The sequence below is a fragment of the Ostreococcus lucimarinus genome, chromosome 10, assembly GCF_000092065.1.
Source record: "Ostreococcus lucimarinus CCE9901 chromosome 10, complete sequence".
NCBI lineage: Eukaryota > Viridiplantae > Chlorophyta > Mamiellophyceae > Mamiellales > Bathycoccaceae > Ostreococcus > Ostreococcus sp. 'lucimarinus'.
Window position 1 is genome coordinate 300,059 of NC_009364.1, and position 26,990 is coordinate 327,048.

The window sequence follows — 26,990 nt, forward strand, 5'->3', positions numbered from 1 at the left end:
GGGCGGGCGCGGGGGCGTCTCCGCGAAACGCATTGATTTGATTGCAGCTACGAGGGCTAGTTCCTCTTATTACTCAAGATCCCGGCGAAAGTCTCGTTGGGGATGTCTACGTTGCCTATGCGGCGCATGCGGCGCTTGCCTTCTTTTTGCTTTTCTAATAATTTCTTCTTGCGTGAAATGTCGCCGCCGTAACACTTGGCGGTGACGTTTTTACGCATCGCGGAGATGGTTTCGCGAGCGATTACCTTACTGCCTAGCGCGGCTTGCAGAGCGACTTCGTAGAGCTGGCGCGGGAGAGCTTCCTTTAAGCGCGCGACGAGGTCGCGGCCGTGGCGCTGGGCTTTGCTGCGATGGACGAGCGTAGCCAAGGCGTCGACGACTGAGCCGTTGACAAGAACGTCCATGCGTACGATGTCACTCTTCGCCATCCCAGCGTCGTCGTAATCGAACGTCGCGTACCCACTCGAGCGAGATTTCAGCTCATCCGCAAAGTCGGCGGCGACTTCACCGAGTGGAAGCCTGTAGCGGAGAATCACTCGCGAATCATCTAAAAAGTTTTGCTCGAGTTGCTCGCCGCGACGGTCCATGCACAATTCGACAACCTTCCCGACCACGTGCGGCTGGCAAATTATCGTGGCCTCGACGAGAGGTTCTTCGATTTCCGTGCCTTTGGACGGGAAGCCACCCGATGGGATCGCGAGCGGTGATGTGCAATCGATATACGCTTCGTCGTTGGCGTGCTTGATGCGATACGGCACCGTCGGCGCGGTCGCGATGATTTCCGCGCCGAATTCCTCTTGTAGACGCTGGTGGAAAACATCGGCGTGCAGCAGACCGAGGAATCCACACCGAAACCCCGCGCCGAGCGCGGTGCTGTTCTCCGTTTGCGCCGTCACGCTGGCATCATTCAAAGTCAGCTTACTCACCGCCGCTTTGAGCTTTTCAAAATCATCGGAATTCACCGGGTATAGTCCTTGAAAAACCATCGGTTTCGCCGGTCTAATCCCTGCGAGCGGTTCTACGGGTTCATTTTTCATGTGAAGCGTATCGCCAACTTTCGACGACCGCACGTCGCGGACGTTTGTGATCATGTAGCCGACTTGTCCGGCGTACATCGCGTCGGTCTTCGTCCGCTCGGGCGTCATCATCCCGAGCTCCAATACCTCGAAATGCTGACCACTGGCGCACGACGACACTTTATCCCCTTTTCTGATGACCCCATCCGCGACTTGCACGATGTTCACCGCGCCTCGATAATCGTCGTAGTGGCAATCGAGCAACAACACGCGCAACGGCCCGTTTGGATCGCCAGACGGATGCGGCACGTGCTTCACCACAGCGCTCAAAACCTTCTCCGCATTGTGACCCGTCTTCCCAGAAACCTCTAAGACGTCTTCGCGTTCAACTCCGAATGCACGCTCCATCTGTTTCGCCACTCGCTCCACATCCGCGCTCGTCATATCCACCTTGTTCGCCGCTGGCACGATGGCCAAATTCCTATCGAGTGCTAAATAAAACGTAGCGATCGTCTGAGCCTCCACCCCTTGCGTCGCATCGACGAGCATGACCGCGCCATCGCACGCGCTCAACGATCTCGACACCTCAAAGCTAAAATCTGCGTGTCCAGGCGTGTCGATTAGGTTCAACAAGTACGCCTGTCCGTCGCTCGGCTCGCGGTGCAGGATGCTCACCGCCTGCGCCTTCACCGTGATCCCTCGTCGCCGTTCCACCGGCAGTGTGTCGAGGACTTGTTTATTGCTTCCATCTCGCTTTATCGCTCCAGTCAGTTCGAGCAATCGATCGGCCAGCGTGCTTTTGCCGTGGTCCACGTGCGCGATGATGCTAAAGTTTCTCGTGCGCTCGCGCGGAATCGCCGCGAGTTCGTCCGCGGTCGGCGGTCTCTCCTCCTTCAGCGCGTCTCGCGCGGACGCGTAAGACGCACTCGTCGACGCGAACGCGCGCGCAGCGCACGAACGGACGATTCGGTCGACGAGGACTCGCCTGAGGGCCATGGTGCGACCGCCCGAGAGTGCAGCCGCGTCGGCGCGCGACGGGACCGCGAGCGGCGAGGGCGCGCGGCGATCACGACGATAGGATTGTGGACGCATGAATTAATAACAATGGTTGAAATTGAGACGCGCGACGGTCTAATGTGACGCGCGATGGTCTATTGCGCGCCGCCCATGCCCGAGACGTCTTGCGGGAACAAAGCCGCCAACTTCTCAAAGACGCCCATGATTTGCGGATCGTTTTGGTACTTGGTGATGTTCATCGGGTTCGTGGAGCAGTCCATGACGGCGGCCTGCACCTTGGGGTCTTGGAACGCTTGCGCCAACTCGGGGTCGGACATGATTTGCGTGAGCACGTCCTCCGGCTTCATGCCCATTTGCGCAAACTGCTCTTGCACTTCGGGAGAGTTGATGTCGGGCATGCTCATGCCGCCCGGAGCACCCATACCTCCAGCCTTCATTTGAAGCATGATTCCTTTCAATTGATCCTTGTACTGCGGGTTCGAGAGCAACATCTCGAACGTCTCCGGGTTGCGCATGAACTCGGGCAAGTACGGGTACATGAGCTTTTGCATCTCCGGATTGCGAATCATTTCTTGCATGTACTGCAAGTCCTCTTCGCTCACGTCATCCGTCGCAGCGCCCGCGGGGGCGGTGTCTTCGGCGTCGTCAAAGAACGGGTTGGACGACGGCGGCGCCGTCGTCGGCTCGACGACCGGGGTTTGTTGGTCGGCGAAACCGGCGAATTCAGACTTGACCGCCGGGCTCGGCTCCTCCGCCGTCGTCGGTTGCGTCGTAGTCGCGCTGCCTCGACCGGACGACGTCGGCGTCGCCGCGGTCGCCGGCTTCGGCGCCGCCGGCTTCGGCGGACTCGGCTTCACGTCCACCGGCGGCGTGGCGCTAGCGCCCGGAAACGGTGGAAACCCGCCCGCCGCGCCGGGCGTGCCCGGCGTGCCCGGCATGCCCGGCATGCCCGGCATCCCGCCCGGCATCCCGCCCGGCATCCCGCCCGGCATCCCGCCCCCGGCTTGACTCGTGAACTGCTTCACCATCTGCTGCATCATCATCGACTGCATGTCTTGCTTCTTCGCCCCGAAAATCTTCCCGCCGACCGTCGCGAGCGCGACGCCCAACCCGACCCACATCCACGCCGGCACGTCCGACCCCGACGACTTCTTCGCCACCGGCGGCGGCGGCGGCGCGTAATAATACTGCTGCGACCCCTGTCCCGTCGTCGGCGGGTACATCGTCGGCGGCATCGGCATCGGCATCGCCATCGACGCCGCGTTCGCGTCGCCGTTCGCTTCCGTCGCCAACCCCGCGTCCGCGTCCGCCTTCGCGTTCGCCCCATCGCGCCCGTTCGCCGCCGCGCGCGCGCCCATCGCCCCTCCGCGCCGTCCCCGCGTCGTCACCGATCGTCCCTCGCGTCTTCGCGCGCATCGCGCCGTCGGTCTCGTCGCCGTCGGTCTCGTCGCCGTCGCCGTCGTCGTCGCCATCGTCGTCCCGTATCGATGCGCGTTCGCGATCGATCGTCTCGCGTCGGTCGTCGGTCGTCGGTCGGCGGTCGGCGCGCGCGCGATCGATCGGTCGGCGGTCGCGTCGCGCGCGGCGCGTCGTCGTGTGCGGTCGCGTCGTCGGCGCGCGATCGATCGATCGATCGGATCGGGCGGATCCATCGATGGATGCGCCGCCGACGACGAAATCACACGCGCGCGGCGCCGACGACGAAATCACAAATCACACGCGCGCGGCGCCGACGACGAAATCACACGCGCGCGGCGCCGACGACGAAATCACAAATCACACGCGCGCGGCGCCGACGACGAAATCACACGCGCGCGGCGCCGACGACGCGAATCATCCATCGATCCGCCGACCGACGGACGGCCGGGGCGGCGACGCGACGCGCGCGCGCGACACGACGGCGCGCGCCGGGACGACGACGCGCGACGCGCGAACGCGCCGTCGCGCGACGACGCGCGAGAAACGCGAGAAACGCGAACGGGCGCGACGCGATTCGACCGCGACCGCTAAGGAAGGACGGGGCGAACGCGCGCGAATCGACGGCGACGCGACGACGACGATGGCGCTGGAGACGCCGAGCTCGCTCGGGAACGATGATCGCGCGGCGATGATGATTCAGGCGGCGTATCGGAGGCATCAGGCGCGGGCGGACGCGGGACGAAGGGCGAAGACGACGGCGCTGGAGACGCTGGAGGAACACGAGGAGGCGATGATCAACGGGAGGCAGGCGTTGGTGGTGAGGATGAACGAGAGGCTCCGCGGTGGGCTGCGAGGGAAGCTGGCGAGAGGGTTGGCGCGGATGCGGATCGCGAGGGCGTTGGGGGGGAAGGGACGGGACGACGCGGAGGCGGAGGAGGAGGCGCCGCTGCCGTCGCTCGGGGCGGCGGCGTTGGAGGATATCATCGATTCGTTGAAGCGAGGGAACGTGTTTTCGTTGATTGATGCGATGGCGATTTTACAAGCGGCGACGGTGCGGTTCGCGGAGGAAGAGAGCGTGAATTACGTGAACGCCGAGCCGGGTGGATCCGTCGTCGTCGTGGGCGATTTGCACGGACAGTTGCACGATTTGCTCTTCGTGCTGAAAGAGCGAGGGATGCCGTCGGATAAGGTGAAGTACGTGTTCAACGGAGACTTGGTGGATCGAGGTAATCACGGGTGCGAAATCGCGCTGTTGTTGTGCGCGCTGAAGCTCGCGTCGCCGCGGTGCGTGTTCATCAACCGCGGCAACCACGAAGAAGCGTTCATCAACATTTACAGCGGCTTCGAGGAGGAGTGTCTACAAAAGTACGATCATAAAGTATTCCAGATGTTCCAAAGTTGCTTCGATTGGTTACCGTACGCGTGCGTGGTGAATGAGTCCGTGTTTGTCATCCACGGCGGCCCGCCGTGCGACGAGGGGGCGACGGTGGATGAAGTGCGAACTTTACCGCGAGGGGCGGAGAGCGCGCGCGTGTCGGTGGACAAAAGGCGCGTGGGATGGTACAAAGAACTTGTTTGGAGCGATCCGCATCCCGAGGCTACGTTCATAGGCAGCGTGCCTTCGCATCGCGGCGCTGGTGTACTTTGGGGCAAAGACGTCTCGGAAAGATTTCTGCAGAAAAACAAATTAGAAGTCATCATCCGCTCCCATCAGTGCGTGGCCGGCGGTGTCGAGACGTGCCACGGCGGCAAGGTGTTTACGCTGTTCTCCGCGTCTAGATATTGCGGTACTGGCGAGAATAAAGGGGCTATTTTATCACTCATGCACGGTGATAGAACGCCACAGCCGCAAAACGCGCTCGTTTGGAGCATTCCATCGGGCACTGGGTTGTTGGGCTACGAGCGCATCAAGTCCGAGCGCAAGGGCAAGGAAGCGGTGAACGACGCCGTGGCGCAGCAAGCGAGCGAGTACATTATTGAAAACAAGGCTGATTTATACCGCCACTGGTCCACTGTTTCGGCGAAACGGCGCGAGCATTCGTACTTAATCAACCTGTTCGAGTGGGCGGACGGGTTGTCCAAGGTGCTGAAGATCAAAATATTATGGTCCAAGGTGTTCGACAAGCTCGTGAAAACGGAACACATCGAAATGATGAACGGCAAACGCTATGTAAAGTGGAAAGAGTTTCTGGGTGAGTACACCGTAAAGCTCAGGGGTGGCTGCAAGGAGTGGCAAGACCACGTCGTTTCGCGCATTACGTCGGCGGTATTACAATCCGGAAACGATTTGTTGACGGCGTTCGACGAGATGGATGCGGACAAAAACGGTGTCATCAGCCAAAACGAATTCAACACCGCCTTGCGGCGAAGCATACCGTCGCTCGCGATTCTCTCGGACGCGCAACTCGCCGCGGTATGGAGCGCGTTTGACGTGGACAATTCGGGCACGGTAGATTTCGAAGAGTTTGGCGAGATGCTCTCGAATTCGATGCAATCCAGGGAGCGAGAGGGAAAAGTCGGCGTTCGCTGGAGCACGCGCACGCCAGAAAAATCAAACGCCTCCGGCGACTCTGACGCCTCGAACGAGTCTCAATGGGAGCAAAACCTCAGCGAAGCGTTTGGTCGACTCTTCTATTCCCATCGTAAAGAGCTCTACCACGTTTGGCACTCCAACTTTGACCTCGATGAATCAAAGTCGCTCGCCAAGGAGGATTTCGTCTCCATGCTCCGCGCGCTCGACGAATCCACCGGTAAGCATTTATTCGACGACGAAGCCCTCGCCAAGCTCGCTGATGGCATGGACATCAACGGCGACGGAAGGATCGATTTCCAAGAATTCTGTACAAACATCGGTCGAATGGCGAACGAGTATTAGCGCTTCGTCTCTTTGTGTAACACCATTCCAACGCCTGCGCGCGAAACGCGAGCGCGTCGCGGCGGTCGCCGCCGCGCAGCGCTCCGAGCGTCACATCGCGATGCGCGCCGTCGACGCGCGCGCACCGCGCCGCCCCATCGCGCGCGTCTCGGCGTCGCCGCGCCGTCGCGCGTTCGCGCGCGCTTCGGGCCCGAGCGCGCTCGCCGGCACGGACTTGCCCGGCGGTGGACAAGAGTTGGTCGAATACGCCTCGGAGGGTAATCTGCGTCGTCTGAACGAGCTTCTCGACGGCGCGTACGCCGCGGACCCGCCGGACGCGTCGTCGAAGGCGATACGAATCGCGCAGTTGCGCACGGCGGCGCAGCGCGCGATGGCGTGCGGGCAGGTGGAGACTCTGAAGCGCGTGCTCGAGTTCGGCGACGCGCGAGGCGTCGACTTTGGCTTTGGTTTGGGCAACGGAAGGCTCTGTGCGATCGAGGCGTGCGGACGAGGGCAAGACGACGTCGTGCGAGTACTTTTTAAAGACGGCCGAGTGAGCACGGAGGTGGTGAATGGGTACGGGAGAACGGCGCTGCTCGAGGCCGCTCTGGAAAATAAACTCGAGTGCGTTCGCGCGTGCCTGGAGGCGGGCGCGAACGTTGATTTCACGACGAAGATGCAGGGGAACACAGCCGCGCATCTCGCAGCGCAGAGTGGACACGTCGAGGTGTTGAATCTGCTTCGCGACGCGGGCGCGAGGATGGATATCGAGCGCTTCGGCGACTTGAAGACGGCGCTGCAGTTGCATCGAGAGGCGATCGCGAGAACGATGAAGACGATGCTCGACAGATGACATCAGTAGCAACTATATATTCTTTTATTCTATGTACAACAGTCGCCGCTAGTTGTGCGCTCTCTCTCTGTTCGTCTAAATGCCGTCTTAAATCCCGCCCCCCGAGCCGAAATCGATGAGACCCAAATAATCATCCTTAATCGTCGCGATGCAGAAAATGTCGTTCGCGTCGATGCGCATGCCGACGATGCGCACTCGCACGGATGCGTCGCGTTGGATTCTAATCTGCTGGTCGTCGCTCACGTAACAATTTTCCCCCGAGCTATCAAACTGCATGTCCTCCGTGATGAGCGCGTTCGACACGAACAACTGCAGCGGCCCAGCCTCGGCGAAGAATCCAAACTTATTCACCTGCGTCACAACCGCGTCCATGACCTCGCCCTTGAACGGGCGAAACACGACACAATCGTACTTGATGTGAAACTTCGCTCGCGCCGTGCCGTCGTCCGTCACCACGCCTTCGCTCACCTCCGCCAGCCGCGTGACCATGACGATGAACCCATACCTTCCCGAGCACGTGCCCTCGACCTGCGATCGTTCAAGCGACCATCACTCGCGTCAGTCACCTCTTTCACGCCTTCTATCCTTTCGCCGCGCGTCGCGCGCGCGCCTTCTATCCTTCGTTGTCCGCGGCCGTCTTAGGGTTCACCCGCGCGCCAGACGTCCTCGACGCCGCCGCGCCTCTCCCTCGCTTCGCTCGAGCGCCGCCGCACCTCGTGTCGCAGTTTCTCCTCCAGCACCGCCTTCATCCTCGCCCCGAAGTGTCGCGGTTCGAGCGTGATGTTACGCTCGAGGTTGACGTGAAAGAACATGACGATCGGCGATCGATGATCTCGCGACGACGACGACGACGCGCGCGCGAATCGCGGCTCGTTTCGACGCTTGGACGGTGCGACGCGCGCGTCAACGCGCGGTGTATGACTTCGCGAGCGTGCGGTCGACGATCTCGCCGGCGGGCGCGAAGTGACGATCACGATGTGAGCGGGCGCATTCTGAATCTACTCGCGCCGTGAGTCGAGAATCAAGACGCCGCGCGACGCGTGAGACTCGAGAGGACGGATCGCGGCGTGCGTTTACATTACGAATATTACATGACGAATGAGGTCACTTGCGGGGTGATGCGACTCGATTGGCCCATTTGGGCGTCGAAGCCGGCGCGGGGGCGTCGGTCGCGCGCTCGGCGTCGTCGTGACTGATGAACGCGCCGTGCACCTGTTTCGCCTCTGGGAATAACGCCGTGTATTCCGGATTGTCCTGCACGCGGTAACTCGGCAAACCAGAGAGTGAAGTTTCATGATCACCATCCTTTAACATGTTGTCTCGAGCTTCAGAGAAGTTGCTGAATTGCACGTCAGCCTTCCATTCGCTCGCTCCCAAGCCTTTACAGCCGAGCAAGTAGAGCGCCGTATTACCGACGCTCGAGAAGAAGGCTTTGATGAGCAAGTAGATAAAGTACGCCATGAGTGGGATCAATTGGATCAATCCATTGACGCGATAGAATCGCTCTTTGAAGTCGAGCTGTTCGTACTTGGTCATATTCGCTCTAACGGTCCAGAAATCGGAGTCGCGTTGGTCGTAAATTTCCTCGGCCCACCCGTCCAACCCAGTGAGAAAGTAGGACGGTATGTCCCACTGAGAGAACGCCCAAGATGAGAAGGCGAAGTGCGCCAAGCACGCCAGCGGGGCGTACGACATAAACTGTCTCGCCAACTTGTGATCATACAGCGAAGGGTAGCGCGAGTGACGTAAAATCATCGTCTTGTCGCTCCAGTACGCCAAGAAGCAATAGAACGCCGCCACCGGAACGAGCACTGGAGCGGCCGCGAAGAGAACGATTGCGGTAAATATCACCGTCATACACTGACCGTAACGTTCAGCGAGCGTAAATTTTGGTCGTTGATAAAGACGATTCAAGTTGTACTGCGTGGTGCACCATCGCGCCGTCCAATAACGCCAGAGTTGCGTGAGCCACATTTGCACAAGACGCGACGGTCCAAACCACGAGGCGTTGATGAATGTAGTAATCATGAGCGATCTCATCACGAGCGCGTACCAGTCCAACGTCACGTCTTCGTAGCTTCCTCTGAACAAGATTGGGAAGCCTGAGAAACCCTTGATTTCGATGTTAACGAGTAACGGAAGAATCAGGGCGTTCGTGATGAGGGTGAAGAACGCAAAACGACTCGTCGTTCTTTCCGTGGCAGATACAGTCTTGTGGCGCTCGAAGAGCGCAAACTTTCCCGACGTCCACAACAAGAGCATAGACGTCAATGCGACGACGGACAGCCGACCGACTTCGAAACCAAAGATTAGTAGTTGATCGTAAAAGTAGTCTTTGCAGATGGTTGTCACGCGTCCCGACCGTATCGCGCTCTCACACATGCAGTCATAACAAATTTTCGCCGCACACTCATCGGCCTTCGTAGAGGCGTCCATGCCTCCATTCCATACTCCACCAGAATATCCATAAGCGTTAGCGCTAGAGACGCTTAATGAAGAGTACGCGCCCACGGCTTCGTAATATGGCGAGTATTGCGTCATGTCATACGACCACATTGCCGACTCGATGAATGGGTTGCAGTCTGAGCTCTCGACTTGTTTTCGGAAGTTGACGTTCGAAATCAATCCCAAATCGGTTTCGAGACTGTTTTCGTTGATGTTCCAGATCGCAGGGCAGTACATGTTATCAGAAGCCCCCGAGGCGAACAAGTCGCCACAGTTGACGAGTAATCGCCCGCCGGATTTTACCCAGTCGGTGGCAAAAACGACAAGGATAATGTTGCCGATGAGAAGACCAAGGATAGCAATCGTTGTAATCGCCCGTCGTACGAAGTATTGTTTCCAACCCACGTTAGCCATATTTTCCCACATGATATCAGAGGCTTCCACGGCTTGGGTAACCCGCAAGTAGTGAAATGCGTCGCCCTTGCCGTCTTCGCGAGGGTGGACGCGAAATCTCGTTCGCTTACTTCTGAAAAAATTAAAGTACGGAGCGTACTCGTCCAGACATGTCATTTTGTCCGACTCTTGTTCAAACGTGATGAAAGCGTAAACGATGTTAAAAGGCTCGAGCATACGCTGCTCGATTTTTTCCTTCAAGGCGTTCATCTTATCGCGTGCTTTGTAAAATTGTTTCCATTTGCGTTTGAAGGCGTAGTTTGCGTTGTAATCCTCGCCGCGCTTCTTCAGCGTGTGACGGATCGCGCTCAGTTCAGATTTCAGCTGTTCTGCACGTTTAAATAAGCGCGCACGATGTATTCGCGCGCGTAAAACTGCACCATACGAACGAGCTATGACGACATCTGCCACGGGTCCGAATTCTTCAAAGTGCTCGCGCACTTCGTCCTCCGTCGCGTCTACTGGCAAGCCGGTCACTTGGAGCGAATAGTCCGCCAAAGTGAGTAAAGCTTCATCAACGCGGACGACAAAGCTTCGAATACGTCTGGATAAAATCGCCGTTATGAGCATGAACATCAAAACCATGCAAACGTCCAAGCACGAGAGAACAGCCATGATGGTACGAATATCTATACCATACGCCGAAGCATAAACGCCCGCCGCCGTGACACCGAGTGTCGTCGTTATTTCCGGCTCTACCTCGACGCTACTACTTTTATTGGCGATATACACATAGTGCGAGAGCGCGACAGACGCGAGCATTGTGATGTAGACAAACGTTTTACCCAACGTCTTCAACTGAGCGAACCACAAGCTGATACCCGGGCCGAGAACGTCGAGATCGTCGCTCGTCGATTTCCACAAAGGAAGCTGGTTGCCCTCTTTGTCTAAAACCGCAGACTCAAGATTCTCCAATCGCGCGATGTGTCGGCGCGGTGCTTTGTACGCCGGGAGCTTTTCGCTCATGACAGCTTTGTAGTACGAGTCTTCCACGACTTGCTGCATCGGCTTATCCTCTGCGTGCGCGGTCTTCACCAGCACACCGGTCGGGCCCGTCGGCGCATTCATCGAATTGATTCGACTCTTCATTTTAGTAATCACTGTCGGAGCGCCATTCACAAACGTGCTGACATCACCGGCGTCTTCGTCGTCGGCGGCGCCGAGCGCCTCGTCCAACCGAAGCCTCCCCGCCTCTCGCGCCTCGACGTCAGCGCCCTCCTCGAGTTCTCGCACCCGTCGTCGCAGCGTCGCCGTCCACGTGTACGCCGGTACCGCCGCATCCTCTTCTTTTCGCTTCATTCGAAACCCTTCGTCTTCGTCCTCGTCTTCGTCGTCGCTCGCGTTCGCTTCCTCGCGTTGGCGTTCTCTCGCGAGCGTTTCAATCCTGTCTGATTTCATTTTCGCGTCCGCGTCCGCGCGCACGGCGTCCTCGTTCAATTTCGTCGCCATCGTATCGCGTCGCGAAAGTGTTCGAGCAATCGCGGGCGCGGGTTCGGGGTCGTTCGTCCGGGCGTCCGCGTCGCCGCCGCCGCGCGACACCGCGCGCGAAATTGAACGAAGAAGTCCAAGTCCAAGGTCTCCCAAAGCGGCGATGCCGCGGTCGATCGGGGCATCGGACGCGCGCGATGGATCGGGTTGCGCCGACGCCATCGCTGCCGTCGCGCGCGCGCGCGCGCGATCGAACACGGCGCGAAGTGCGGCGGCGCGTCGCGCGTAGACGCGCAAACGCAAAAGTTTGCGGTTCGGCGCCTCGCGCGAGCTCGATGAGGTTTTCGTTTCGGTTTGGAGAAGAAAATATTACAACGCGAGAGCGTGCGATGGAGTACGATCACGCGGATAGTTTGGCGTCGCGCTCTTCGTGTTCCCACGGGGCGTCGCCGACTTGGTAGCCCCCTGCGCGGAAGCTTCGCAAGTAGTCCAACACGTAGCCGTTTTCGATGTTGTTCGGCTCAATGCCGAGATCGGAAAAACCGAGGCTGTCGGCCCGCTTGACGTAATCTCGGCTTTGAGCGTCGATGTACGATCGCGTCAAGCCCAACGGGGTGGGCATGGGGAACGGTACGCGTCGCAAAAGCCACTCGTGCGGACACGAGAGCGCCTTCATGATGAAACTCGGGATGTACGCCGTCGACTTGCGCGTGCGAATGGTTTTAAGAACCATCTTCGCAAGTTCGTCAAAAGTATACACCTTATTCCCCGCGAGCTCGTACGTTCGCCCGCTCGTCAACTCGTCGTGGACGATTTGACGAATCGCCACCGCGACGTCATCCACGAACACGGGTTGGTGCTTGGTGTCGCCGCCATCGATGATAGGCACCGCTGGATACTTGCGCGAATGCTCGCCGAAAATGTTCAAGAATCTATCTTCGACGCCCACTATTTTGGCCGGCCGCACTATCGTAGCTGAAGGGAACGCCTCCCGCACCGCCGCCTCGCCGGCGGCTTTTGATCTGTAATACGCACTCGGGTGGTCTTCCTCGGCCCCCAAAGCGCTCACGTGAACCAGTCTACGCACGCCCACGTCGGCGCAAATCTCCGCCAATTTCTTTGGAAACGTCACGTTGACGTCTTCGAACGAAAAGTTACGCGTCTCCCACTCTCGACCCACCATGTTGATGACGACGTTGCTCCGCTCTACGGCGTATCGAATCGTCTCCTCGTCTCTGATCCCGTAATCCAACTGCACAATCTGCCCGAGGTCTCCCATCACTTTGAGATGTTGACGATCATTCTCCGAGCATCGCGTGGGTAGAATCATGCGCGACCCGCTCTTGGCGACGTGATGGACGACGTATCGTCCCAAAAAACCCGTCGAGCCGAAAACCGTGCACGTGATCCCGCTGTTCGTCATCAAAAATCCCATTCGTCAGTCTCTCTGCTCGTCGGCGTCCACCGGCGACGACTCGCACGAGCGTCGTGCACCGACTCTCGACGCGATTTCCACGCCGGCGCGCCTTTGCGTCGCCGCGTCGCGTCGTCGCCGCTTTACTCGCGTCCTCAAACCTATCGCCCCGCGCTCGCTCGCGTCCAGTCCACCCGCGTTCGCTCGTCGCGCGCGATCGCGCGTCGCGTCGCGTCACCGATCGCTCGCGCGCACCTGAACGACGACCGTCCGCCCGTGCCGACCGCGTCGCTCGTCACGCTCGGCGGTGGAACTTTGAAATCTTTGCCCGGTTTGATGCTCATCGCGCGCGCGCTCGCGAAGAGCGCGGGGAGCGCCTGCGTGGACGCGCGCGCGTCGGTGACTCGCCACCGCGCGGCGGCGGACGTCGCCAAGCGTCGAGCGAGCGCGCGCGACATCTCGCGATGGTAGCAGTCGCGCTCTGCCGATGAGAGGCGATCAGCTGGGGTTGCGCGCGCCGACGAGCGGCGGCGAAACGCGACGCGACGAACGCGACGCGCGCGACGCGACGACGAGCCGCGAACGATGAAAAAATGAGACCTTGGTAGAATTACAACGCGAACGCGCGCGTCTCTCGACGTCGACGACGCGGGCGAAGTCATCGACATTTGACGACCAACGCGAGCGACCGCGAGACAGCCGCCGCGAACGCCGCTCGATCCTCCTCGGGCAACGAAACCAATCTTTGATCTAAAACCGCCGCCAGCAACTCGCACGCGTTCGTGGCGACGCGCACGAGCGCGAGCTCGGGCGAGGTCGCCGCGCTCGCGCTCGCGGTCGCGTCGGAACCGCCGCTCGCGTTCGCGCTCGCGCCGTACCGCTCCGCGTCCGCCGCCCTTCGCTTCGCGCGTTCGTCCCAATCGATCGGCAGCCGTTTCTGCGTCGATTTCGCCTCGTCGTGCGACTTCTTTCCCGGCGGCGCCGGCGCCTGCGCGCGCCTTTCCGCGTCTATCTTCGACATCCAATAGGCCTCAACCTCTTCGCTCGTCTTGTACGACGCGTCGCCCTCGTCGCTCGCGCCGTACGCGCCTCGCGCGCTGAAGCTCGCGGTGGCCACTCTGCCCGGGTCGCTCACCGCGTTCGTGCGCTCGTTCCAGCCGTACGGCAACCCGGTGGCGGGATCCATCGCGTCGCGGCGTCGCGAATTGACGCCCGACGAGTCGTACGCACTTCGCGACGACCGACGCGCCCTGGCGCGAAGACGCGCGACGCGAGCGTCGACCGCGCGCTCGATCGTCTCTTAGCGCTCGATCGCGGACGCGCGGGCGCGACGACGCGCGGGCGCGACGGAATCGAGACGCAATCGAGACGCAATCGAGACGCAATCGCCATGAGCGCGCGCGGTGATCGCGGACGAGGCGCGCGCGACGACGACGCGGACGAGGCGGGGATCGATCGCGCGCGCACGCCGCAGAGCGCGCATCGCGCGGACGCGAACGGTGATCCGCACGCGCAGACGCCGACGATGCAGAATCAACACGGCGAGGCGTACCCGACGCGGTTTCAGTGGACGTACGCGGGCGCGAATAACGTGCACCTGTGCGGATCGTTCACGAATTGGTTGGAGACGGTGCCCATGGCGTGCGAGACGCACGGTGATGGGAATCGCGTGTTCACGGTGATGTGCGATCTGCCGCCGGGGTATCATCAGTATAAATTCATCGTGGACGGACAGTGGCGACACGACGAAAATCAGGCGTTTATTCAGGACCCGCTGGGGAACGTGAATAATTGGTTGTACGTGAAACCGGCGGGGGGGGCGACGCCGCCGATGTCGAGCGCGCCGAGAACGGCGGAGATGGCGCCGAGAAGTGCGCCGGTGCCCGTGCCGGGGGCGATGATGAATCGATCGGCGATGAGCACGGAGAGCGGCGGGATGGACTGGGTGCGAGAGGCGGGCGGCATCGCGGGGGGGAGGGGAGAGACCGCGGCGCGCGCGGGATCCGTCAAGTCGAGGCGCACGAGCATGGACACGCAAAGCGCGCAGCGAGCGATGTCGGACGCCGACGCGGGGGCGGAGAGCGCGCAGAGCGGGGAGGCGGACACGAGCGGGGCGCGCGTGATGGAATTTTTGCAAAAGCACACTGCGTACGAGCTAATTCCGGAATCGAACAAGGTCGTGGTTTTAGACACGAAGCTTCCCATTCGTCAGGCATTTCACGCGTTTTACGAACAGGGCATCTACGCCGCGCCACTGTGGGATGAGGACGCGCGCGATTTCATCGGATTGTTGAGCGCGGGCGACTTCATCGACATCATGCGTCGGTTAACCGCGACGCTGGCCGATCGCGAGGACTTGAGCGATGCAGATTTGGATCAGTACACGATTCAGCTCATTCGAGAGGAGTACGCAAAAGAGGATATTCAAGCGAAACCGCTCATTTGCGTGAAGCCGGAGGATTCGTTGTATCACGTAGCGTTAACCATGACCGAGGCCGGTGTGCACAACGTTCCAGTGCTGTCGCACGGCTCGGTGTGCCCGGCGGGTGGGTCGGCGGCCACGTCCACGACGACTGGCTCGCCGCAGTTATTGCATATGACCAATCTCGCAGAGGTCTTGGCGTGCTTAAACAGACATTTTAGAGGTATTCCGAGCGCGCTGCCGCTCTTTTCGCAACCCATCGGGGCGTTGCCGATCGGCACGTGGACCGAGCGCTACGGCGGCTCTCGCTCGAAGCCGATTCCGCCATTACCAGAAGGCGTCCAAGAGAGTTACTTAGTACGTGAGCTCTATCCCATACGCGCGGTCACCCCAGACGCGTCGATCGAGCAAGTTTTCGATGTCTTACACGGGATATCCGCGTTGCCCATCGTCAACGAGCACGGCGTGTTGATGGATCTTTACGCTCGCGGCGATGTCATCCGTCTGGCCGCCAACAGCGCGTACCGCGCCTCAATCAAGGATATGTGTGTCGCTCAAGCTCTCGGCGCGACTCGTCCGACTGCTCTGAACGAGCAAAACGATCCGTCTTCGACGCACTACGGCCGTTTCAGCACGTGCGTTCGCGGCGACACCCTGCGCACCGCGCTCGAGATGTTATCACTCCCCAACATCCGTCGCTTGATCGTCGTCGATCCAACGACCAAAGTTGTCGAGGGCGTCGTTTCTTTATCCGACGTGTTTAGTTTCTTGATCGAAAACGCGTGAGCGTCGCCGCCGTTTAATATCAAGTTCTGTACCAAACCACTCCGTCGTCGCGCCGCGCCGTCGACCGCGCACGTCACACGCGCGCGCGCGTCACGCCACCATGTCCGAGCCCACGTTCGGAGCGCTGCGTCGTGACGTCCTCCTGACCTCGTTCAGCCGCCCCGCGGACGCACGCGCGCGCGACGGCGCCGCCGCCGCCGCCGCGGATGCGCCGTCAACCGCGCCGACATCCTGCGTCGCCCTCGCGCGTGCGCTGCGTCGAGGCGCCTACGACGACGTCCTGCGGTCGCCCACCGTCCTCGCCGCGCTCGGCGTCGACGCGAACGACGCGCGGGAAGACGCGCGCGCGCATTACGAAGCGCTGGGCGCCGCGGCGCGAGACGCGCGGGACGACGAAGGCGCGTTCGCCGTCGCGTGCGCGGGCGTCGCGGCGCTGTACGCGTTCGTGCGAGCGACAGTGACCGGACCGAGGATTGGAAATGCGCGAGCGACGCCTTTTCTGGACGCGACGGCGCGCGAGGCGAGGGACGAGGCGTGGGACGCGTACGCGCGAGAGCGGCTGTCGCTCGACGGGGAGGATTTAGTGGGGAGGTGCGATATGCCGCAGTATTTGTACCTGGCGCGCGTGCTTTTGCTCGATCGGTTCGCAACGTCGTTGGCGTGGCTGCAAACGTTAGACGTGCCGGCGTTGACCCTGAAGGACGCGCGCGCGGCGGTGCCCGTGGGCGCGGTGGCGAAGCGGACGTCGCACGACGCGATGTGCGCGTGGTTCGCGGCGCGCGTTGCCATCACGCAGCAGCGAGCGTTGGCGGGGCAGTCGCCGACGTTGCGTGGGGAATTATTGGGATTACATGCGTATAATTTAGCGACATTTGCGCCGGTGAGAGTGGAAGGGCAGACACCGCACCGCGAGGACGTCGTCTTCGAGGCGATGGCTCGCCTGGAGGCGTCGTTGATGGAACACCAATACGGACACGTCGACAGCGCTTATGTTTTGCAGCGCGGTGCGGCGGCGGCGTTCGGTTTGAAGCATGAGATCGGTGGTGTTTTAGGTTACCGAACGATTCATCAGCAAGATGCCAAGTCCCAGCTCGTGCTCAACGTTGAATTAGATTCGATGGATTGGGGCGAGAGCGACGACGAAGACGAGGACGAAGATGAGGGCGAGCTAGACGATTTAGAGCTCGAGGGACGTTCGCAGGCTATGGCACGCATCGCCACAGAATTGACGGGTTTAAGCGAAGACGGCAGTCAGATTCTTACGAGACCTCGTTTGATGGAAGGCATGCCACCGCCGGCGCAAATGCCCTCCGCGGCGCAAGCGATCCTCATCGCCGCGGCTATTACGGTTCGTAAAAAGCAAGCCGACGATGGGTTGAGAAGTTACGAAATGGCACCGTACACCGAATTTGTAGGTGCGCAGCAAAAGTCACAACCAATTCTTCGTGCCGCGACGACGGTCTTGACGTCGAGATATGAACGCGATCGCGCGCGTACCCGCGAAAGATCGCTATTAGTGCTCGAAGACTTGGTACAGACGCTCGAGCGTTCGCACCCGAAGGTGTCGTCTCGCATGCGCTTCGTATTTTCTACGTGGTTCCCTCCCGCGATGACGCTGAAGAAAGAACTCGGCGAGCAGCTCGTGAGCATCGGTATGGTTGGCGCAGCGCTCGAACTGTTTGAGGAGGTCGAGCTGTGGGATTCGCTCATCGTTTGCTTGAGTTTATTGGGCAAGAAACAACAAGCGGCCGACCTAGTGCGACGGCGCTTGCAGGCAGATGATACCAATCCTAAACTTTGGTGCGCGCTCGGTGACGCTCTCGATGACGAACAATACTACTGGAAAGCTTGGGAAGTGAGCGGCGAGCGCAACGCCAGGGCGAAGCGGTCTCTGGCGCGCCGCGCCGCGGCGAGAGAGGATTGGGCTAATGCCGCAGAGCACTGGATGGATGCGCTTAAAATTAACCCATTGTTTCCAGACGGATGGTTTTCCGGTGGATACGCGTGCTTGAAATGCGATCGAACCGACGACGCGCTCGCGGCTTTCGTGCGATGCACGCAAATAGACGTTGAAAACGGGCAGGCGTGGAACAACGTCGCGGCGCTAAGCATTCGTCTCGGACGGTTCACCGCGGCGCACACGGCTTTGTGCGAAGCGATCAAGCATCAACGCACAAGCTGGCACACCTGGGAAAATCACGCGATGGTATGCGCCAAGGTCGGGAAGTTCGCGACGAGCGCTTTGGCGTTGCTCAAGGTGCTCGAACTCACGCAGGGCGCACGCGTGCACGTGGAGACCGTTCAGACTTTGCTTGAACGCGTGAGGGAAGCGCGAGCCGATCCGACGGGAGCGAAGTGGATTCAAGACGCCGCAAGCTGGGAACAAGAAGATGCCGCTGTCGAGGACGAAGAAGAGGAGTCGTGGGCAGATATGAAAATGGGCGACCTCGCAGCGGACATGCTTGCGGCGTTCTCTGGCATCGATTTGCCAACGATTTCTTACGCGGCGAAAACCGAATCTGCGCACCCTTCTGGCATGCCTCGCGTTGCCTTACAACTCGAAGCCGCGCTGGAGCAAGTTCTCGTTCGATCTGCAACCGGCGGTAGCGGTGGCGAGCGTAAAGTTCAAGAGACATCGCAAATTTGGGCCATGCTCGGCGAGTACAAATCCATCCTTGGAGAGTACGAAGAAGCGACGGATGCCCGATTGAAGAGCGTTCGCGCGCTGGATTCTTCGGGATGGCGTAAAGACTTCGATTCGTACGAAGACTACGCCGCGGTGACAAAAGTCATGGTTGAAGGCGTTTTGAACGACATCGAAGCCGGTAGAGGCGGAAGCGCGGACAGTCTCAGGCTTCACGTCAAGAGTGTCGTCAAGGTTGGCGAAAAGCAAGGCTTCGAGGAATCAGACGCGTACGCGCAGATGTCTTCATTGCTCGAGAAAGTGAATGCATTATCTAGTTAGCCCTTTGTAGTACAGTAGGATCGGGAAGCACTCTTACATTGTCTACTCTCGCGAAGTACCGTCGTGTGTTTCGCGTCTCAAAAAGCATTTCACGGCGTTACTCCATCCCTCCCAAGGAAAGATTGAGCAAATAATTTGCCGCGAGTTGTTCGTTCTTGTCGCACGCAAGGTACGCTTCGACGCAAATTTCTAATGGGAATCCTAATCCGGCGAGACGATCGATCGTTTCGCGCTCTTCTTGAGAGAGCTCGATCTGCGCGCCGTCGTCGTCGCCTTGCAGTTCCGGAGCAACACCGTCGCCAAAGCCCTCGGCCATGAGATCTCGGATATTTTCTGGCAGCGGCTCATTGAGCAGAGCCAAAAATTCCTCTTGATTGTTGTTGATCAAGTGGTAGAGTTGCGGATTTTGTCGCTGCAACTCGGCGAGCATCGGCTGAAGAATGTGTGGTTGACCTTGCACCATGGCTCGGATCGCTTGAAACTGCGGGTTGTCTCGAAGGAAATCCAACATTTGGCCGTCGCCAGAGCGGTCGCCGGCCATGTCGGGGATTCCCTCCGGGAACAAATTCAACGCGTTTCCGCCCAAAGCCGCGGACGCGTCTGGCGCATCGGCCGCGGGCGCCGCCGCGGCCGGCGGCGCCTGCGACGTCTCGGGAATCCCAGTCAGGAGGTACTCCACCGCTCTATCGGGGTTGTTAAACGCCGCTCGCATAGCATTCATGACTTGCTCTCGCTCGAATCCCATGGTCATGATTTGCGTCACGGCGGCTTCTAACTCGGCGCCCGAGACGAGCCCCGAATCGCCCCCCGCCGCCGCCGGCACCGCGGTCGCAGCCGCGGGCGTCGGCGCGCTCGACTCTGGCGTCGCCGCCGCAACCGGTGCCGCCGCTTCCGGGGCCGCCGCCGCGGGCGTCGGCGTCGGCGGCTTCGCCGCCGCCGCCTTGGGCTTCGCCGCCGCCTTCGGCTTTTGCACCATTACCACAACGAACGATTCTTCCGTCACCCCCGCCGACGCGATCGTCGCCTCATCCTTCAGCACGCTCCCCTTGTGCACCAAAACGATCGCCTCATCACCGTAACCCTGCGCTTTGCGCACCTCAGCCTTCACCGTCGCGACGTCGGCGCCTTCGTCCAGCTCCAGATCAAACTTTTGATTCGTCCTGCGTCGCCCGCGCGCGCGTCGCGCGTCCTCGCCCGTCAGTCATCGCGTTTACGCGCGCATCAACCATCGATTCGCGTCTCGCTTCGCGCGCGCGCGCGTCGCGTCTAAACGCGCGCGCGTCAAAACGTCGCCGCAAATCCACCGCGTCCGCGTCCGGTGTCGCGCTCGCCCGCGCGCCGTCGCCCTCGCGTCGCGTCGCGCGCTCGCGCGAACACTCACAGAGTCTTAAACTGCACCTTCATCGCGCGTGGGCGTCGCCGCGCGCGCGTCGGCGTCGCTTTGTGCCGCGCCGCCGTCGGGATGGATTCGCGACTTCGCGACGCCGCTCGCGTCGCGCGCGCGCCATGACGACCGGCGCCGACGCCGACGCGCGTCGCACGTACGACGAGGAGCGCGCGTACGTCAGCGCGGTGTCGCCGACGAAGCTCGTCGTCGCGAAAGGTTTCGTGCCGAACATGCGCGTGCCGGGAGAAATTTACGTCAACGAACGCCTGCGCGAGCTCGTCCTGGACGAACTGCGCGCGTACTGCGACGAAGATCGACGCGGGGGAGGGTACTCGCCCGCGGTGAAACAGATCGCGAACGTGGCGGCGCTGCCGGGGGTGGTGAGGGCGTCCATCGCGCTGCCGGACGTGCACAGCGGGTACGGGTTCGCGATTGGAAACGTGGCGGCGTTCGATTGCGGGGACGACGACGCGATCGTGTCGCCGGGAGGGGTGGGGTTCGATATAAATTGTGGCGTGCGGTTGCTGCGAACGAATCTGACGGAGGCGGAGGTGGGACCGGTGAAAGAGGCGCTGGCGCAGTCGCTGTTCGATCACATACCCGTCGGCGTGGGTTCGCGAGGGATCATTCCGACGTCTCCGGCGGCGCTGGAGGCGGCGTTGGAGATGGGAATGGATTGGAGTCTGAGGGAAGGGTACGCGTGGGCGGAGGATAAAGAGCACACGGAAGAATACGGGCGTATGTTGAATGCGGATCCGAGTAAAGTGAGCGCGAGGGCGAAGAAGCGCGGATTGCCGCAGATGGGAACGCTCGGGGCGGGGAATCATTACGCGGAGATTCAGGTCGTGGATGAGATTTACGACGAGTTCGCGGCGAAGAAGATGGGAATCGATCGCGTTGGGCAGATTTGTATCATGATTCACAGCGGAAGTCGAGGTTTGGGGCATCAGGTGGCGACGGATTCGCTCACGGCGATGGAGCGCGCGATGGAGCGCGACGGCATCGAAGTAAACGATCGACAGCTCGCGTGCGCAAAGATAAGCAGCCAAGAAGGGCAAGATTATCTCGCCGCGATGGCGTGTGCGGCCAACTACGCGTGGGTGAATCGATCGAGCATGACATTTTTGTGCAGACAAGCGTTCGCGAAGATGTTCGGCAAGCCGCCAGACGAGCTCGACATGCACGTCGTGTACGACGTGTCGCACAACATCGCCAAATTCGAGGAGCACATAGTGGATGGAGAGATGAAGACGCTGCTCGTGCACCGCAAAGGGAGCACGCGCGCGTTCCCACCCCATCACCCGCTCATCCCCGTCGATTACCAGTACACCGGTCAGCCGGTTTTAATCGGCGGCACGATGGGGACGTGCTCGTACATCCTCACCGGCACCGAAAAGGGCATGCGAGACACGTTCGGATCGACGTGCCACGGCGCCGGTCGCGCGCGAAGCCGCAACAAGTCCAGACACGTCTTACAGTACGAAGACGTGCTCGCCAAGCTCAAGACCAAGGGCATCGCGATTCGCGTCGCTTCGCCGAAACTCGTCATGGAGGAGGCGCCCGAATCGTACAAGGACGTCACCGAAGTCGTCAACACGTGTCACGACGCCGGCATCTCCAAGAAATGCGTCAAGCTGCGCCCCATCGCCGTCGTCAAGGGTTAGACAATCACCATCACTAGCGACATAGCCCCCGAATATCGACGTAGTCACCGCGAGTCCAATCGCGCCACCGTCTCCGCGCACATCCGCAGCGCGTCCGTCGCGCTCACCGCCGCGCCCTCCGCGCGCCGTCCTCCCATCACTCGCGTCTCGACGATCCCTCCCGCGCGATCGACGTCCCATCCCGCCCGCGCCGCGTCGTCGCTCGCCGTCGCCGCGTTCGTCGCCGTCCGCCTCCCCAGCGTCGCCGCCTCCATTCGCGCGTACGCCCGTCCCGCGCCCTCGATCGCGCGCGCCCGCGTCGCGACGAGCGCCTCCTCCGCCGCCCGCGCCGTCGCGCGCGAGCGCCACGTCGCGTCCCGCAGCGTCGTCGTCGCGCGCGCGTCGTCCGACGTCCACAGCGCGGCGATCGCCTCGCGCGTCGCGCGCGCGTCCTCGTCGTCCGCGTCGCTCGACGCGCGCTCGATCGCGAACCGCGCGAGCTCGAGGTCGTCGCGCGCGACCGCGCGCAGCGCGCGCGCGACCGCGCCGTCGCCGTCGCCGTCGCCGTCGCGCGTCATCGTCGTAACGACCCGGCGTCGACGAGTGGCGCGCGCGACGCAGAGCGACGCGCGATGCGCGCGGTCGCGACGGCGCGCGCGACGCGTTCGCCGCGCGCGGTCGTCGCGTCGCGACGCGCGCGCGCGCGCGCGACGCGCGACGACGACGACGCGACGACGACGCGCGCGCGATTCGCGCGAACGGCGCTCGCGACGAGCGCGCTGATGACGATGGGCGCGCGCGCGGCGCGCGCGGCGAGCGCGAACGACGCCGTGCTCGCGGCGCTCGCGCGACGCGACGCGACGGCGCCGGACGGCGCGACGGCGCGGCGACTGCGCGGCGACGTCGACGAGGCGACGCGCGCGAGGACGCTCGCGCTCGCGGGGTGCGTCGCGACGCGCGACGCGACGACGCGATGACGCGCGCGACGACGCGATGACGCGAGACGCGAACGATGGGACGACGGCGACGCGCGCGGGACTGACGACGCGCGCGGGGCGACGATAGGGACGTCGACGGCGCGCGACGCGCGCTGCGAGGCGAAAATCTATCGAAACTCCGCGCCGACGCGACGACGGTGACGAGACTCGCGAGCGAGGACGGCATGCGCGCGTCTAGGAACGGATTGACGCTCAGGGACGTGACGCTGGCGCTGGACGCGTTCGACGACGCGCTTCGAGCGGAGGGCTTGGGCGCGAAGTCGGCGTCGAGCGACGACGTGCGGCGAACGGCGGACGATTTGATTCGCACGCTCGAGCGTCTATCCGGGACGTCGGATCGACGCGGCGGTTGATTTGTTTTGAGATTTATTCCTTTCGCGCGCGATTCGACGCCGAGCGACGCCGAGCGATTCCGAGCGATTCCGAGCGTCGTCTCGTCCCGCACACCGCCGCTCGCGAACCGACGATGCTCGCGCGCGCCCCCGTCGCGCCGATCGCGCGCGCTCGACCTCCCGCGCCGCGCGCCCGCGCGCCCGTCGCTCGCGCCGCGCCGTCCGACGCGTCCGCGGTCGTCGCGTCGCGTCGCGTCGCGCTCGCGCTCCCGCTCGCGCTCGCCGCGCTCGACCGCTCGACCGCGCGCGCGGCGGACGCGCCGCGCGTCCTCGTCGTCGGCGCCACGGGCCAGACCGGCGCGCTCGTCGTCCGCGAGCTGTCGCGCGCGGGCAGGGCGCGCGCGATCGTCGCCGGCGCGCGATCGGCGGCGAAGGCGACGAAGCTCGGCTTGGACGCGCTGCCGGGGGTGGAGATTCTCGACGGCGTCGACGTCACGCGCGGCGTCGACGCGCTGGCGCTCGCGTTCGAGGGCTTCGACGTCGTCGTCGTCGCCACGGGATTCGTGCCGGGAAATCCGCTGAAGATGAACGCGGCGGCGCGCGCGGTGGATAACGAGGGCGTGTGCGCGGTGGCGGACGCGGCGAAGCGAGCGAACGTCAAGCGCGTCGTGCTGATATCGTCCATCCTGACGAACGGACCGGGATTCGGGGCGCAGGATACCGCTGGATACAAGATCACGAACGCGTTCGGAAGGGTGCTCGAAGAAAAGCTCGTGGGGGAGAATCACCTGCGCGCGAGCGGCGTGCCGTGGACCATCGTTCGACCGGCTGGGTTGAAGACGGACGCGCCGAAAAATCCGCTCGTCGTCACCGGGGAAGACGTGATGACGAGCGGTGAGATCAGCCGCGAGCTCGTCGCGCGCGTGATGGTGGAGGCGGCGTTCGACGCGCGCGCGGAGGGTAAAGTTTACGAAATCGCGGAGAGCGGTTCCTTCGTCGGCGGCGATCCCGCGGGCGCGAAGACGTTCGCCCTCGATTCCGACCCGGCGTCGTGGTTCGCGTAACATTTTCTATTCCGACCCGGCGTCGTGGTTCGCGTAACATTTTCTATTCCGACCCGGCGTCGTGGTTCGCGTAATAATATTTTTGTAATTTCTTCGCCGTGAATCCGCGCGCTCGCGCGCCGCGCGTCGATCGTCGTTCGCGTCTCTCGCGCGCGGCGTCCTCTCGCGTTCGACGCAACCGCAACCGTTCGCCTCACTTCGCGGCACGCGCGCGCGCGACGCGCGACCGAGCGCGCGCGAGAGCGAGAGACTTTCGAACGCGTCGCGCGCGACGGCATCGCACCGCTCGACGCGCGCGCGCTGAATCGAACGAAAATGACGGACGAAACGAAGCGGAATCCCCCGCCGTCGTTGGAAGATTTGGCAAAGAAACGCCGCGAAGACGCGAGCGCGGTGATGAAACCGACGTTCCTGAGCAAAGAAGAGCGTGCGAAGGCGGCGATCGCGCGTCGCGAGGCGGAAGTCGCGGCGCAGAGGACGCGGGCGGAGGAAGGTCGAAAGGCGGCGCCGCCGCCGCCGCCGCCGTCGACGAGCGGGACGCGGCGGAACGCGCCGACGTCTCGATTCGCGCCTCGATACGGCGGGGGTGGTCGCGGACGCGATGATCGGCGGCGAGGTGGAGGTAGGGGCGATCGTGACGATCGAGATCGAGGTGGGAGACGAGATGAGCAAGACGAGCGCGAACGCGAGCTCGAGATGCTCAAGCGACAATACATGGGCGGAGACGCGAAGTCGAAAAAGGTGAAGACAGCAAATAGAGGAAAGTTTGTGTTCGATTGGCGGAAAGAGGAAGACACGTCGAGAGATTTGAATCCACTGTACGATCGGCCGCACGAAGTGGCGCCGATGTTCGGTCGAGGGATGATCGGGGGCGTGGATCGAAGGGAGCAGGCGCGCTCGAACGCCGAGCGCGAGCGCGAACTCATCGTCAAGTCGAGGAAGGATCTCGGATCGAAGGACGCGGCGGGTGATGTGCGAAAGATGGAAGTTGAGCGCGAGCGTAAACGTAAGGATGTCGAGGCGCGCGAGTTGAAACGAACTTTCAAGGAGCACTGGAGTGATAAAAAGTTGGAAGACATGACAGAGCGCGATTGGCGCATTTTTCGAGAAGACTTTAACATTTCGTACAAAGGCGGCAAGTTACCGCTTCCCATGCGCGCGTGGAAAGAGTGCACGAGCTTGCCACAAGAGATATTGCGCGCTATCGCGCAGGTTGGGTACGAAAAGCCGTCGCCGATTCAAATGGCTAGCATTCCGATCGGTTTGCTGAAGAGAGACGTCATCGGCATCGCCGAGACGGGTTCGGGTAAGACGTGCGCGTTCGTCGTCCCCATGCTCGCGCACATCATGCAGCTTCCGAAAATGACGGACGAAATTGCCGCGCACGGGCCGTACGCCCTGATCATGGCCCCTACGCGCGAGTTGGCGCAACAGATTGAGGAAGAGACTCTCAAGTTTGCGCAGTATTTGGACTATCGCGTCGGCTTGGTCGTCGGCGGTCAATCGATCGAAGACCAAGGTTTTAAACTTCGCAAAGGGGTGGAGATATTAGTCGGTACGCCCGGTCGTATCATAGATGTCATTGAGCGCCGATACACCGTGCTCAGTCAGTGCAACTACATCGTGCTCGACGAAGCCGATCGCATGATCGACATGGGTTTCGAACCGCAAGTCGTGGCGGTGATGGAGGCGATGGGATCGGGTAACTTGAAACCCGAGGACGAGGCGGAAGAGCTCGACGGCCAGGCGCTCGAGCAAGGTGGGCCGACGTCGTCAAAGTACCGAACGACGTACATGTTTTCCGCCACCATGCCTCCGAGCGTGGAGCGTCTGGCGAGAAGTTATTTGCGCAATCCCGCGGTGGTCACCATCGGCAGCGCCGGGAAGACGTCCGATTTGATCAAGCAAGAGATTATTTGGGTGTCGAGAAACGAGCGCGACTCCAAATTTGAGCTCGTGTTATCGCGACATCCCAACACGCAAGCCATCGTGTTCGTGAACGCCAAACGCTCGGTGGACGCCGTGGCGAATCTGTGCTACCGTCTCGGGTACTCGTGCGCGTCCATACACGGCGGCAAATCGCAAGACCAACGCGAGGAGTCTTTGCGCGGGTTCAAGGCTGGGGATTACGACATCTTGGTCGCCACCGATGTCGCCGGTCGCGGGATCGACGTCAAGGGCATCGATCTCGTCGTCAATTACGAGTTGCCGCACACGATTGAAAATTACACCCATCGCATCGGGCGCACCGGTCGCGCCGGTCGCAAGGGCACCGCCGTGAGCTTCCTCACGAGCGACGATCGCGACATCATGTACGAGCTCAAAGAACTTCTCATCGAGAGCAAGAACCACGTCCCAGATGCGCTGGCAAACCACGAAGCGGCGCGCGTAAAGCCTCAGCGCGACGACAGAGGCAGACGCATGAACCGCGAAGACATTCGAGGGCAAGAAGCCATCATCTACTGAACTAATCTAGTTACATTTGATTCACAAC

The 26,990-nt window shown here is 61.6% G+C and overlaps 14 protein-coding genes across 14 annotated transcripts; 7 read left to right on the top strand and 7 right to left on the bottom strand.

The window, feature by feature from the left end:
* Positions 1–56: 56 nt before the first annotated feature.
* Positions 57–2,012, bottom strand: OSTLU_88434 (predicted protein; the record flags this gene model as incomplete). The annotated part of the gene is made up of 1 exon (XM_001420101.1): positions 57–2,012. The coding sequence occupies one exon, from the start codon at positions 2,010–2,012 to the stop codon at positions 57–59; it is 1,956 nt and encodes a 651-aa protein (XP_001420138.1).
* An 84-nt stretch (positions 2,013–2,096) lies between these two features.
* OSTLU_25149 (predicted protein) lies at positions 2,097–3,154 on the bottom strand (the record flags this gene model as incomplete). Its single annotated transcript, XM_001420102.1, has 1 exon — positions 2,097–3,154. The coding sequence occupies one exon, from the start codon at positions 3,152–3,154 to the stop codon at positions 2,168–2,170; it is 987 nt and encodes a 328-aa protein (XP_001420139.1). The 3' UTR covers positions 2,097–2,167.
* A 1,268-nt stretch (positions 3,155–4,422) lies between these two features.
* Positions 4,423–5,274, top strand: OSTLU_3117 (predicted protein; the record flags this gene model as incomplete). The annotated part of the gene is made up of 1 exon (XM_001419928.1): positions 4,423–5,274. A coding segment is annotated over one exon (852 nt), but the record flags the coding sequence as incomplete, so codon positions are not given.
* A 1,423-nt stretch (positions 5,275–6,697) lies between these two features.
* Positions 6,698–7,159, top strand: OSTLU_26147 (predicted protein; the record flags this gene model as incomplete). Its single annotated transcript, XM_001419929.1, has 1 exon — positions 6,698–7,159. One exon carries the CDS (start codon positions 6,698–6,700, stop codon positions 7,157–7,159), a length of 462 nt encoding a protein of 153 aa, XP_001419966.1.
* Positions 7,160–7,246: 87 nt separating this feature from the next.
* OSTLU_37948 (predicted protein) lies at positions 7,247–7,971 on the bottom strand (the record flags this gene model as incomplete). Its single annotated transcript, XM_001420103.1, has 2 exons — positions 7,247–7,687; positions 7,873–7,971. 2 exons carry the CDS (start codon positions 7,969–7,971, stop codon positions 7,247–7,249), a joined length of 540 nt encoding a protein of 179 aa, XP_001420140.1.
* A 292-nt stretch (positions 7,972–8,263) lies between these two features.
* Positions 8,264–11,506, bottom strand: OSTLU_26149 (predicted protein; the record flags this gene model as incomplete). Its single annotated transcript, XM_001420104.1, has 1 exon — positions 8,264–11,506. One exon carries the CDS (start codon positions 11,504–11,506, stop codon positions 8,264–8,266), a length of 3,243 nt encoding a protein of 1,080 aa, XP_001420141.1.
* A 379-nt stretch (positions 11,507–11,885) lies between these two features.
* On the bottom strand, positions 11,886–13,243 carry OSTLU_26150 (predicted protein; the record flags this gene model as incomplete). Its single annotated transcript, XM_001420105.1, has 2 exons — positions 11,886–12,897; positions 13,155–13,243. The coding sequence occupies 2 exons, from the start codon at positions 13,241–13,243 to the stop codon at positions 11,886–11,888; spliced, it is 1,101 nt and encodes a 366-aa protein (XP_001420142.1).
* A 314-nt stretch (positions 13,244–13,557) lies between these two features.
* Positions 13,558–14,085, bottom strand: OSTLU_17077 (predicted protein; the record flags this gene model as incomplete). The annotated part of the gene is made up of 1 exon (XM_001420106.1): positions 13,558–14,085. One exon carries the CDS (start codon positions 14,083–14,085, stop codon positions 13,558–13,560), a length of 528 nt encoding a protein of 175 aa, XP_001420143.1.
* Positions 14,086–14,424: 339 nt separating this feature from the next.
* OSTLU_19706 (predicted protein) lies at positions 14,425–16,109 on the top strand (the record flags this gene model as incomplete). The annotated part of the gene is made up of 3 exons (XM_001419930.1): positions 14,425–14,778; positions 14,980–15,682; positions 15,716–16,109. The coding sequence occupies 3 exons, from the start codon at positions 14,425–14,427 to the stop codon at positions 16,105–16,107; spliced, it is 1,449 nt and encodes a 482-aa protein (XP_001419967.1). The 3' UTR covers positions 16,108–16,109.
* A 98-nt stretch (positions 16,110–16,207) lies between these two features.
* Positions 16,208–19,078, top strand: OSTLU_25151 (predicted protein; the record flags this gene model as incomplete). The annotated part of the gene is made up of 1 exon (XM_001419931.1): positions 16,208–19,078. One exon carries the CDS (start codon positions 16,208–16,210, stop codon positions 19,070–19,072), a length of 2,865 nt encoding a protein of 954 aa, XP_001419968.1. The 3' UTR covers positions 19,073–19,078.
* Positions 19,079–19,169: 91 nt separating this feature from the next.
* On the bottom strand, positions 19,170–20,476 carry OSTLU_26154 (predicted protein; the record flags this gene model as incomplete). The annotated part of the gene is made up of 2 exons (XM_001420107.1): positions 19,170–20,232; positions 20,454–20,476. The coding sequence occupies 2 exons, from the start codon at positions 20,474–20,476 to the stop codon at positions 19,170–19,172; spliced, it is 1,086 nt and encodes a 361-aa protein (XP_001420144.1).
* A 102-nt stretch (positions 20,477–20,578) lies between these two features.
* Positions 20,579–22,153, top strand: OSTLU_25152 (predicted protein; the record flags this gene model as incomplete). Its single annotated transcript, XM_001419932.1, has 1 exon — positions 20,579–22,153. The coding sequence occupies one exon, from the start codon at positions 20,579–20,581 to the stop codon at positions 22,121–22,123; it is 1,545 nt and encodes a 514-aa protein (XP_001419969.1). The 3' UTR covers positions 22,124–22,153.
* Positions 22,154–23,755: 1,602 nt separating this feature from the next.
* On the top strand, positions 23,756–24,409 carry OSTLU_7116 (predicted protein; the record flags this gene model as incomplete). The annotated part of the gene is made up of 1 exon (XM_001419933.1): positions 23,756–24,409. A coding segment is annotated over one exon (654 nt), but the record flags the coding sequence as incomplete, so codon positions are not given.
* A 783-nt stretch (positions 24,410–25,192) lies between these two features.
* Positions 25,193–26,962, top strand: OSTLU_94867 (predicted protein; the record flags this gene model as incomplete). Its single annotated transcript, XM_001419934.1, has 2 exons — positions 25,193–26,274; positions 26,317–26,962. The coding sequence occupies 2 exons, from the start codon at positions 25,193–25,195 to the stop codon at positions 26,960–26,962; spliced, it is 1,728 nt and encodes a 575-aa protein (XP_001419971.1).
* Between the last annotated feature and the right edge of the window lie 28 nt (positions 26,963–26,990).